General features: G+C 42.0%; 1 protein-coding gene across 1 annotated transcript in view; it reads right to left on the reverse strand.

Moving 5' to 3' along the window:
* The window catches only part of LOC115584710 (collagen alpha-6(VI) chain-like), a 100,060-nt gene that overhangs the window by 68,197 nt on the left and 18,927 nt on the right, over positions 1-12,936 (reverse strand). Inside the window, exons 7-8 of the mRNA XM_030422317.1 lie at positions 12,154-12,711; positions 10,486-11,064 (exon numbers count right to left, since the gene is read on the reverse strand). Of these exons, the coding sequence (XP_030278177.1) occupies positions 10,486-11,064; positions 12,154-12,711 (1,137 nt within the window). The remainder of the gene's footprint in view (positions 1-10,485; positions 11,065-12,153; positions 12,712-12,936) is intronic.

A 12,936-nucleotide genomic window follows, 5' to 3' on the forward strand; every position in this document is an offset into this window, starting at 1 on the left:
AACTGTAATAACTGATCATTTTAATTGATCCAAATTTGTGTAATTTATTCAGCTTTACATATTTTTTACGCAATTACTTGAATTTGTGAACAATGGAACAAACCTTCTGCAGAAAAAGACTCAAGATGAAGTTAAAGATCCTGAAAAGCTGAAAAGTGGAATTCCCATTTCTTATGTAAACATTTTAATTGTTAATTATTTAGGTGGTGTTGTTCTCAGTTTGTCTCTCAGGCTGCTGACAACAGTTCACTGCTGCAGCTCTATTGTTGGAGATTTGATCAACATAGAATAATGAAAGATAACAATTGTTCTTTAGCTCTGAGGTTGGAACCACAGTGATTTAACAAACTGCAAGATAACAAGAGCAAGAAGCATCGACTTCTCTATTTCTCTAAGATGTCACTTCTGTTTCTTTCTGATAAAGAAATGAGGTTTCCTGTGTTATAGGACTTGATCAGTGTCAGCAGGCAGGCTGAAGCAAAAAATAACTACTTCTTGAACTGTCACACAAATACAACAAAAGTAACGATAAAACAAGTACAGACGAACAAATCGCTGAATGCAGATTGTCGGGCGAAATAAAAACGAACTTGTCTTTAGATTTCAGGGAGGTGATTTTTGTAAATAACTACCTTTTTAAAGTGACTCATACCAGACTCTGAAGATCATGTTTAACCACAGGAACCAACAAATTAGGTGGCAGACAGACAGAAATACTGTTCTATAGGAGAAGTGACAAAAGAGTCCACTGTTCAACAAAACTAACTGACAAACTACAGAAACTAAAGAAAAATGACACAATAAACACAGAAGATGATGAAATATATAAACAGAGTGTACTCACAGAGGATGAAGATGCAGATCAACATCTGATGGACTTTCATGTTTGAGGCTCTGGTGGTTTCAGACCGTCTCTCTTCTTCTTCTCTGGTAAACCAGGAACTTGTTTATGATGAGTCCGTCCTCCAAACCACACACACTCAACTCTCCTCCCTCTTTATTAGACTTTTTTTACACTACAGAGTCAAATGTAAGGCTTGTTCAGAACTTAAAGTGACACTACATGTCATATGTTTGTACAAAAACACAAAAAATGGACTACAGTAAGTCTACACTTCTAGAAAATCTCTGTCTTCATCATCATATTTGTTCATTATTGAGTGTCTTTTTTTCTTAAAGGTTGTTTGTAGGAGATGGCCAGAATTAAAAGGCAGCTCATAAACTACAGGGGGCAGCAAAACCTCCTACTGCTGCTCACTATACTGGACTTGATTCTCTTTACTGTAGCAACTAGCTGCAGTCAGCAAGTACTTCAGGTAGCCGTGGAGCTCAGTGACTGAAGTCTGAAGTCTTCACATGATTGGACTCCAGACTGGGACTGAACACAGCCTCTGTGACTGACACAGGTCAGTTTGAAGACAGAGGTGATGAACAGCAGCTCTGACCACGACTGGAACTCTGAGGACGAGAAGAAACTCGCAGACGAGGACAGAAGACGGGTGAAGTGGTGATGGAGCTGGAGAGAGTTGGACATCAGCAGCAGGTGAAAATGGCTTGTAGAGCCGGATTATTTACACGTCTTACTCTGTGAATTGAGGATTTATTTTGACCTCATTAGAGCTGACTGTGTAAAGAAGAACCAGGACTGTGTTGGTGAGTTTAAATTGATCATGTCCAGTTTGAATGAAGTGTGTTTGATAATGAGTTAACAAGGAGATTAAGCTCGTCTTAGCGCTGTCAAAGGGAGAAACTAGAACTCAGAAGCTGTACGGTAAATCAATCTGGTGAACTTGCTTTCTTCCCGCATGTCCCAGCTGAAACTATGGGGGCTGTAGCATCTTGCCGGTACAAGGTGTTTATTAGGAGACAGGACTGTTCAGCACGCTAACTTCAGTAGACATCTCTGCAACACAACACATATAAGTAATTGATGTAACATCAACACTGTTGTTTCTTCTGTTGATGATGTAAGTTCATTTTGTGATGTTTTAAACAAAAAATATGGTCGTGCCTTACAGATTGCTCCTTTAAAACAAGAGGAAAACCTGCTAGTTTAACCTGTTTCCAATAAAAATCTACTTGAAATACATTGTGGTTAGTTTTTTGTGCTCCAGTAGAATAAAATAGGATGACCACACTGATTATTTTGTTTTTATTCTGTATTCTTACAAGAGGATGAACTTTTCAACATCAACATATTTTTGTCTCCATTATACAATTCACAAGGTAAACAGGCTTATATTTGAAAATACTTTTAAACCTATATATTTACTTTGTCTCCCCTGCTGGAAAAAGAGGTCACACAGTAAAATCATTTGATAAAAACTAAATAGAACTGGCCTGTTTCGTCACATAATCATCAATTCAGCACAGTGCTGTATCTGCAAATCTATCATTTAATACTGAGTTGAGAATGACTGTATATTAATGGACTTTATATATATATAGCTCCTGTAAAAACGGAGTATGAGTGATTTGACAAATGAGAAACTTGAGAAGACAATATCACAGAATAAACACTCAACCGTCAAGTCAAACACAAAAGAAGCCTCGTCTACAGTGAAGGAAAAACAAGATGACAGAACATGTAACAGGAATAAAAGTATATAAACCAGCAACATCACAGAAAAGAAAAGAAACAAAAAAAAAAGGTGATAAACATATGGAATAACTCAATCAAGAAGAAGGCAACATTATATCAGAGGAATTTAAAACAGAAAAACAGACTACAGCACAGTAAACAGATTAAAAACACTGATTGATGACAAATCAAACAATAACTTCACATAAAAGCAAGTCGACAAAATATGTGCATCAGCTTTTCGATCGTCTTTCTCACTAAACATTCAGGACTTCCTCCTCAAAACAACAGAAGCTTACAGGTTGAGATATGATCAAGAAGAACCTGACGGGCTCGTGGCGCTGAGTCCACCTACCACAGTTTTTACACACTGTCTTCAGCGAACTGGCTGCAGGACAAATTGTGACCTGCAGATATTCCTACAGGAGGAGATCTGCTCTGTCTGTCCTCTCTGAGCTCCTCGTACACTGGGTTGGCCTGCAGGAGGAGAAGAGGGGTTTGGTTTGTATTAATATCAGCTGGTTTCACAAACACTAATGATGCTCAATGTCCCAAATTTACTCAGTCTCACCTCAGTGTCTTTAACAAGCTCAGCTTCCACAGGAGGATCTGAAAAACATCCAGTTGAGAAGATTAGATCCACTGTTAAAAACACATTCACCTCATTTCATTCAGGTAAAATAATTTGTTTTGTGAGAAATGTTTTGTGTTTCTGTCGCCTCACCTTCAGCTTTACTGGCCCTCCTCCTGCAGAATATCAGCACAGCTGCTGATGATACGATGAAGATGACGACCAGAGTCAGACGAACATACAGCTGCACACCTGTGGCTGTTTGAGCAGCACAGTACAATTATATTAAACACTTTGGTTCATTATAAAATGTGTCTGGGAGTCTCATAACTGACATCCAGGACCATGTGAGACCTGAGGGTCCATTCATGTGGAAACCAAAAGTAACATTGACTAAATATACAAAAACAAAGCTAAATAAAAACAAGCAGAAAAACATTAAAAACCCTCAATCTTTCTTTCAGACAGTTTATCCGGAACATTGCAGGTGATTTTAACTTGCAGCTGATGTTGGAGGAGGTGGGAGAGTCTGGGTAGATTTCAACATTAATTGAGGCATGAAACCAAAAAAAAATAATAGCTTGCTTTGGATTGTAAAGACAGAAAACAAATCCTGATGAGGACTTTTCAGTAAAATCACTGAGTGTATTTTTATTCCAGAGCTAAATGCAGCTCATCACTGTGTTTGGTGCAACAATATTCAAATCAACTGCAGTGAGACTGTTTGAGATCATCACATATTTTACAGATGAATGAAGGAGCATTTAGAACATAAATATGCGGTTATAAATAAAATCCACTAGACTAAACATGTTAGTTCATCTGAGCAGCTGTCAGTCAACAGTTAACTCAAAGACTTTTAGTAGAAACTCACCATCTTCAAATCCGACCTCAAAGTCTTCTGGGAGCCATTCTATGCCCATTTCACCTGAGTTCATCAGATATTTGACAAATGGTTGAAGGAAAACTTAACTATTAATAATTTGCAGCTATAAAAAAGTTATTGAACTAAACATACTTGGTTATTTGAGCAGCTGTCAGTGAACACTTAATTCATAGACTCTCAAACTCACCATCTTCAACTCTGATCTCAAAGTCCTGGTCTGAATCTGGAGACAAGTATCTGTCCAGTCTACATGTGTAGCGCCCCGAGTCAGACTTGACCAGGTTTGTGATGCTCACATACAGAACTGAATAAGCTAATAGATGATCTGCTTCTTTCCATTCGATGCTGTATCTGCCTCTCTGAGCTCTGTCACCAGTTGTTTCAACAAGAATGTCTTTTTCTTCACATCCTTCCTTACAGAAGATCTTCCTGCTTCCAGGGTAAAAGAAGTAACACTCATGTGTGATGTCTCTTCCTTCCTTTCCTGTGATGATAGTTTGTGCATTGTTGAGTCCAGTGTTTCCATCCTGCAGAGCTGTTTAAAAGATGAACAGTCAATAGTTACTATGTTCCTGTAACATACTTAAGTTTGATGATAATTAACAGATCCACAGAGTCAAACTGGGAGCTGCTCAGTTCAAACACTTTAGTTCCATTTTTATTCTGTCAGCAGATTCAGAGCATCATGAAATGTCATTTACTACCATTTCAAGACTCAAGATGAAGTTAAAGATCTTGAAAAAGCTAAAAGTGGAATTCCTACGTCTCATATAAAAATTGGAATTGTTAATTATTTTGGGTGTGTTGTTCTCAGTTTGTCTCTCAGGCTGCTAACAATAGTTCACTGCTGCAGCTCTTCTGCTGGAGATCTGATGAAAATAGAATAATGAAAAATAATAATAGTTTTTCAGCCCTAAGGTTGGCACCAAACTGATTTAGCAAGCTGCAAGTTAACAAGAGCAAGAAGCATCGACTTCTCTATTTCTGTAAGGTGTCACTTCGGTTTCGTTCACCTAAAGAAATGAGGTAGTTTCCTGTGTTAAAGCTTCATTAGTGTCAGCAGGAAGGCTGAGGCAAAAATAACTGTACTTCTTGAACTGTCACACAAATACAACAAAAGCAGTGATGAAAAAAATAAAGATGAACAATCGTTGAATGCAGATTGTCCGGCTAAAACAAAACAAACTTGGCTTTAGATTTCAGGGAGATAACTATTTGTAAATAATTACCTTTTAAAGTGACTCGTACAGACTCTGAAAATCATGTTTAACCACAAATTAGGTGGCAGACAGACGGAAATACTGGCTGATATGAGAAGTGACAAAAGAGTCCGCTGTTCAACAAAACTAACAGACAAACTACAGAAACTAAAGAAAAATGACACAATAAACACAGAAGATGATGAAATATATAAACAGAGTGTACTCACAGAGGATGAAGATGCAGGTCAACATCTGATGGACTTTCATGTTTGAGGCTCTGGTGGTTTCAGACCGTCTCTCTTCTTCTTCTTCTCTGGTAAACCAGGAACTTGTTTATGATGAGTCCGTCCTCCAAACCACACACACTCAACTCTCCTCCCTCTTTATTAGACTCTTTTTACACTACAGAGTCAAATGTAAGGCTTGTACGGAACTTAAAGTCACAATACATGTCATACGTTTGTACAAAAATCTACACTTCTAGAAAATCTCTGTCTTCATAAACATATTTGTCCTTTTTTCTTAAAGGTGTCATTTGTGGGAAAGGGCCAGAATTGAAATGCAGCTCATAAACTACAGGGGGCAGCAAAACCTCCTACTGCTTTCAGAATCAGAATCAGAACCAGAAACAGATTCATTGCCAAGAAGGATTTTAGACCAACGAGGAATTTGTTTTGGTGGGAAAGGTGCATACATTTAATACAATAAACAATAAACAATAAACAAACAGTGACTATAATATATACAATATAAACAAACAGACAAATTGTGAGATGAGATAAATAAACATGGAAGAGCTGTACAGGAATGTGCAAAGAGTTAAAAGAATTCTGCATTATTGTGATGCAAGGATTCAAGGGCAGTGGTGGGTTTGAGTGCCAGAGTTCGAGAGTCAAAAGCCCTTTTTAGATAGAAAAGGTGGCACATTTGCTCCAAGATAAGAACAGCAATGTGCCGGCCTGTCTTTCTAAAACGGAGGCATAATATTCCTCCTTTTACAAAAGCCGCCTCTGGGGTAGGCGTAAACATGCGACGTGACGTGATGCTCAAAGTTGGGCCGTGAACAATGACAACGAATTTGTCTTCAAAATAAGAGCTTTACATTGCACCCAATTGGAGTTTAGACCTGGGTTCTTAGCGGAGGGAAAGTAGCAACAGGTCTTAGCTTGCCAACACAACAACAAGCTAACATAACCAAACAGCTACAGAGACCAAGGAGACGCTAGCATCTCCTGAATCTCAGTGGCTGTCCAGTTGCTCATCGGAATAAATGATGGACTGACTGCTGTGATCAGCTGTTTCTTGGTTTTAAAATTCCCCGGCTGTGGGTCGCACAACAGCGCAGGTCATTGACACCTACGCCCATCTCACGCAGGGGCCGGCACATTGACGCCTCGGATTTAGATAGCAGGCGAGGCGGAAGTAAGTGTACCTTCCGAGGCGGAAAATCGGCAGACCAAAACAGACCCCCAATTTGCCGCCCTCTGTCTAAAATCACGGACCGAGCCACCAAAAGGATGGGCAAATTGGCAGAGCTGAAGTCCACAAACAGGGTCCTGGCAAAGGTTCCTGTGGAGTCCAGATGCTGGAGGGTGAAGTGCAGGGCCATGTTTACTGCATCGTCTACAGACCTGGTGGCTCGGTAGGTGAAGTGCAGTTGGTCCAGGAGTGGGTTGGTTAGGGATTTGAGGTGGGACAACACAAGGCGCTCAAATGACTTCATGACCACAGAAGTCAGGGCAACGGGTCTGTAGTCATTCAGTCCTGTGGTCTTTGGCTTTTTGGGGATGGGGATGATGGAGGAGACTTTGAAGCAGGCTGGCACATGACAAGTCTCCAGTGACGTGTTGAAGATGACGGTGGACACTGTCCTGCTCACTATACTGGACTTGATTCTCTTTACTGTAGCAACTAGCTGCAGTTAGCAAGTACTTCAGGTAGCCATGAAGCTAAGTGACTGAAGTCTGAAGTCTTCACACGATTGGACTCCAGACTGGGACTGAACACAGCCTCTGTGACTGACACAGGTCAGTTTGAATACAGAGGTGATGAACAGCAGCTCTGACCAGGACTGGAACTCTGAGTACGAGAAGACACCCGCAGACGAGGACAGGAGACGGGTGAAGTGGTGATGGAGCTGGAGAGAGTTGGACATCAGCAGTGGGTGAAAATGGCTTGTAGAGCCGGATTATTTACACGTCTTACTCTGTGAATTGAGGATTTATTTTGACCTCATTAGAGCTTATTGTGTAAAGAAGAACCAGGACTGTGTTGGTGAGTTTTATATTGATCATGTCCAGTTTGAATGAAGTGTGTTTGATAATGAGTTAACAAGGAGATTAAGCTCGTTTTAGTGCTGTCAAAGAGAGAAACTAGAACTCAGAAGCTGTACAGTGGGACAGTTTTCTGTTTAGTGCAGAAAAGCGGAAAAAATAAGATTTCTGTTTTTGACATTTAGTCAGTTTGTTGTGGCAAACTTGTTTTTTCCCCACATGTCCCAGCTGAAACTATGGGGGCTGTAGCATCTTGCCAGTACAAGGTGTTTATTAGGAGCCAGGACTGTTCAGCATGCTAACTTCAGTAGACATCTCTGCAGCACAACACATAGAAGTAATTGATGTAACATCAACACTGTTGTTTCTTCTGTTGATGATGTTCATTTTTTTAGGTTTTAAACTAAAATTATGGTCATATCTTTGTTACGTCCCCGGATGGTTAGGGGATGAAAGGAGTAACACAATAAAATAATAACTGGGGGTAAAAAGGAGGCACAAGGAAATTGTAGCAAAAATTGTAACTCACAAACAGCTTTATTGCCCACAAACTACACTCATTAGCCGGCACGACTATGGTCACAACAAAAACACACTGCACACTGCACACTGTAGCTCTGGCTGGCTGGCTCCTGCATCATTTCATAAAAACAAAATAAAACTGGGCTGTTTTGTCACATAATCATCACTTCAGCACAATGCTTTATCTGCAAATCTTTGATTTCATATTGAGTTGAGAATAATTGCATATAAATGAACTTTATATATATATAGCTCCTTAAAGCGATTTGACAAGCAAAAAACTCGGGAAGAAAATATCACAGAATAAACACTCAAGCTTCAAGTCAAACACAAGGAAGCCTCGTCTACAGTGAAGTAAAAACAAGAAGGCAGAACAGAAAATGTAAATACACAAAAAACAGTAGCAGTAATAACAGTATTTAAACCAGCAACATCACAGAAAAGGAGAGAAACAAAAAAAAGGGAGATAAAAAATAGTATAAAATCAGTAAAGGATGATAAGAAGACATTACATCAGAGGAAAACATAAATAGACTAAAGCACAATAAAATTATCAAAAAGACTGATTGATGACAAATCTGTTAAAAATACATTCACACAAAAGCAAGTGGATAAAATATGTGCATCAGCTTTTCCTTCCTCTTTCTCACTAAACATTCAGAACTTCCTCCTCAAAACAACAGAAGCTTACAGGTTGAGATATGATCAAGAAGAACCTGACGGGCTCATGGCGCCGAGTCCACCTACCACAGTTTTTACACACTGTCTTCAGCAAACTGGCTGCAGGACAAATTGTGACCTGCAGATATTCCTACAGGAGGAGATCTGCTCTGTCTGTCCTCTCTGAGCTCCTCATGCACTGGGTTGGCCTGCAGGAGGAGAAGAACGGTTTGGTTTGTATTAATATCAACTGGTTTCACAAACACTAATGATGCTCAATGTCCCAAATTTACTCAGACTCACCTCAGTGACATTAAGATACTCAGCTTCCAGAGGAGGATCTGAGAAGATTAGATCCACTGTTAAAAACACATTCAGCTCATTCAGGTAAAATAATTTGTTTTATGAGAAATGTTTTGTGTTTCTGTCGCCTCACCTTCAGCTTTACTGGCCCTCCTCCTGAAGAATATCAGCACAGCTGCTGATGATACGATGAAGATGACGACCAGAGTCAGACGAACATACAGCTGCACACCTGCGGCTGTTTGAGCAGAAGAAGCAGGTTTGTTTTACACTTCCTGGTTCAAAATAAAAAGGTATGTTCCTCTTTCTTTCAGACTTCTCATGTGACATTTACCTGCAGTCGTCTGTGTTGGTGTCTCTGTGGAAGCTGATGCTGGAAAAGGTTGGAAAGTTGTTGGAGCGGTGACACAATGAAACAATTAGATATTGATTGTACAGATACAAGGGAATACTGACGTTGAGATTACTTCTCTATTAAGATCGATTGTTTGTGTGATGATGACAATAGTGAAAAGCTGAAAAGTCAGTTCCAAGTGTCTCAGGACAAACTCACCATCTTCAACTCTGATCTCAATGTCCTTGTGCGCACTTGAAGACACATTTCTGTCCAGTCTACATCTGTAGCGCCCCGAGTCAGCCTTGGTCAGGTTTGTGATGCTCACTAACAGAAATGAAGATGATTCATTCACTTCGTATCTAATGCCATATCTGCCTCTCTGAGCTCTGTCGCCAGTTGTCTCAACAAGAATGTCTTTTTCTTCACATTCTTCCTTACAGAAGATCTTCCTGCTTCCAGAGAACATGAAGGAACACTCATGTGTGATGTTTCCTCCCACCTTTTCAGTGAAAATGGGGATTTCTGCATTGATTAGTCCAGTGTTTCCATCCTGCAGAGCTGTTGGAAAGATGATCAACATTAGTTACTAACTTCCTGTAAGATACTGCAGTCTGATAAAACGGGGTATCTGCAGGTTTGAACAAGTCAAATTTAAGACTTTTTAAGACAACTTTGAACAAAATTTAAGACCTACACGAAGTACGAAAAAGTAAGGAAAAATAAAGTCCCCGAATTACTTTCAAAAATAATTAAATCTATTGCCATTCACAGAGCAACGCGCTATTTTTAAAACACTAAGAAGGCTCAACACAACATGAAACTGCTCACCTTAGCGGTAGCTTGTTCTTCTAGCTGAGGTAGCCTGGACACGTCGATCCCAGAGTACGTCTGGGCTGCCATGACAACGGCTAGAGGAACAAGCTACTGCTAACGTGAGTTGTTCCAAAACTCTCTTTTTAGTAAACTCTGTGTACACAAACAATGTTCTCAATGCTCGTGTTCATGTGTAGAGACCCTGGTGATACTACGAGCAAAATTTCATGTTGTGTCGTGCCTTCTTGATGTCTTAAAAATAGCGATATTGATGCTATCGTATCGGTTTGAATGTCGCTCGACTGCGAGATGGCAGAGGCTGCGCAGAGGCTCTTACCTGGCTTTGTGGAATTGCAGAGGACATGAGTTACAGTCTTGTACAGATATTCCAGGGCCTCGAAATTGTCCACATAGAACACTTTGGATTTGTCGCCACCAGCCATGACCTCCAGCTGTGTCTTGTTGGCTCCTTCAACTCCGATACTGAAGACGCTGATCCCGTTGTCCCGCAGTGCCACTGATGGTGCAACCAGACTGCTGCGGTCGGTCGCATCACCATCTGTGATCACCATAAGAATCTGTGGCACCCGGAGAGCCGCCCGACCTCCATTATCTTGATTAAAGTAGTCTAAAGTGTAGGCCAGAGCCCGGCTGGTGTAGGTGTCTCCATACGGCGACTTCAGTGCGTCTATTGCTTTGAGAACTTGTCGTTTGGAATCATAATGTTTCAGAGTAAAAATAGATTGGGGGTTGGTGGAGTAGAGGATGACCCCAAAGCGGGTCAGTTCCTTGCCAACTGTGGTTTCCCTCACCACAGACTTCATAAACTTCTGCATGCTTCTGAACTTTTGCAGCGTGATACTTGTGGAGCCGTCCACCAGGAAGATGATGTCAGCTTTTTCTGTCCTCTTACAGTCTGGTTAGAAATAAAAATGAAAGGAAGAAAAGGGGTTACAGTGGAGAGTGCGGGAAAGTTTAAGAACCAATCACATTATCATGAAACACTCAAAAATGAGAGCTCCTCAACATTTAAACATTTTAATAACAACATCATAATGCCGCCTTGAAGAAAGCCTGTACTCATGCCTCATCAGGTCTGTCGGCCAGACGACAAGCAAACTGCTTGTTCCCTGAGTGGAGTTCGGATCGATCGGGGCTATGCTGTAATCTGGATGTGTGAGTAATTCGCCTTGTGTTTGGTCTGAATGCTCCATAACTTGATACAGAGTATGGCTTTCCGTTCCGTTCCGTTTTCTTTCCGCTTATCCGTGAGGGTCGCAGGATGTTGCCGCTTTTTTCCCCCCTAAGGGGTTGCGGGGCTTACTCGGGCCAAATCCAGTCTTACTCTATGGGCGTAGGCCAGGGTACACCCTGGACGAGTCGCATCGCAGGACCCTTACTGATGGCAGTGGCTGCCTTCACAAGGTGCCAACTGCACATCAGGAGCAACTTCGGGGTTCAGTATCTTGCTCAAGGATACTTCGACATGTAGCTCAGTCCCGCCCTGGGGAGCTGGGATTTGAACCAGCGATCTTCTGATCACCAGTCAACCAGCTCTACCCACTGAGCTACAGCCGCCCCAGAGTACGCAGGGTTCTCCCCAGACGGTGGAACAGCGGCGCTGCGCCGCTATACCGCTAGGTCAGCGCCGCTATACTCCGCGCGTGACAGTGACGAGCGTCTGTCCGTCCGTCCCCCGGTTGACGGCTAGGAGCTCCCGGCTGACGGCGATGAGCGTCCGTCCGTCCCCCGGCTGACGGAGTTGATGACCGTCTGTCCGTCCGTGTCTTCCCCCCCCCCCCCCCGGACTGACGTTGACGACCCTTTCCACGCTCGCACCCCCCCCACCCCCCCCCCCACCCCCCCAACAGACGGTGCGCCGCTACACTCAAAATTTCTGGGGAGAACCCTGGTACGGCTTGATAAGTTTAAAGTGCACTGTAGGGCCTTATTGGAGGTATGTGCTCTACTCAGTGCCATTCTATTAGGTGCATTCTGCACTTACCTCTTTCTGGATCACAGAGCTCAAAGGCCACATGACTCTCCAAGTCCTTCAGAGCATCAAAGTCCCTCTCAGCATACATCCGTTCTGGTGAGCCACTGATCTCCAGCAGCTGGGTGGTGTTGGCCTCCATCACTCCGATGGCAAAGACCACCACTCCCTTTGCCCTGAGAGCTGCAGCAGGAGCCTTGACCTCGTCTTGGGATTCACCGTCTGTTATCACAACTAGCCTCTGCCTCATGTCAGGACGTCCTCCTTGGTCTGGATCAAAATACTGCGACAGCGCTGTGATGGCTGCGCCTGTTTCAGTGCCTCCACCGATCTGATTCATGTTGTCGATGGCACTCAGTATTTCATATTTGCTGTAGTAGCGGTTGAACGAGAACTCAAGTTGTTGGATGGAGCTGAACTGCATGACACCAACATGCACCTCATCCCGCCCAATCATGGACCTGCTGATCACAGATTTCATGAAGTCCTTCATCGTCTTGTAGTCTTCAGGGTCGATACTCCCAGAGCTGTCAACCAAAAAGAGGAGGTCGACTGGTATATCTTTGCAAACTGTGGACACAACAACATAAAGATGTCAGTGTGGTTCCTGTTTTTCCTGCTCTCTTGTCGCACTTTTCTTGCCATTTTCTAATTTCCTTTTCCCTTAACAGCAAAATCCATCCAGCTATAAGTAAAAGAACACACACAAACGACAATATGGAGACTCGCCTTGAACAATTCATTATTAATTGATGTAACACACACTAAATGTGAATGTAGCTGATTAGCTGTTGG

Source organism: Sparus aurata, chromosome 7 (genome assembly GCF_900880675.1).
Source record: "Sparus aurata chromosome 7, fSpaAur1.1, whole genome shotgun sequence".
In the NCBI taxonomy this organism is placed as follows: domain Eukaryota; kingdom Metazoa; phylum Chordata; class Actinopteri; order Spariformes; family Sparidae; genus Sparus; species Sparus aurata.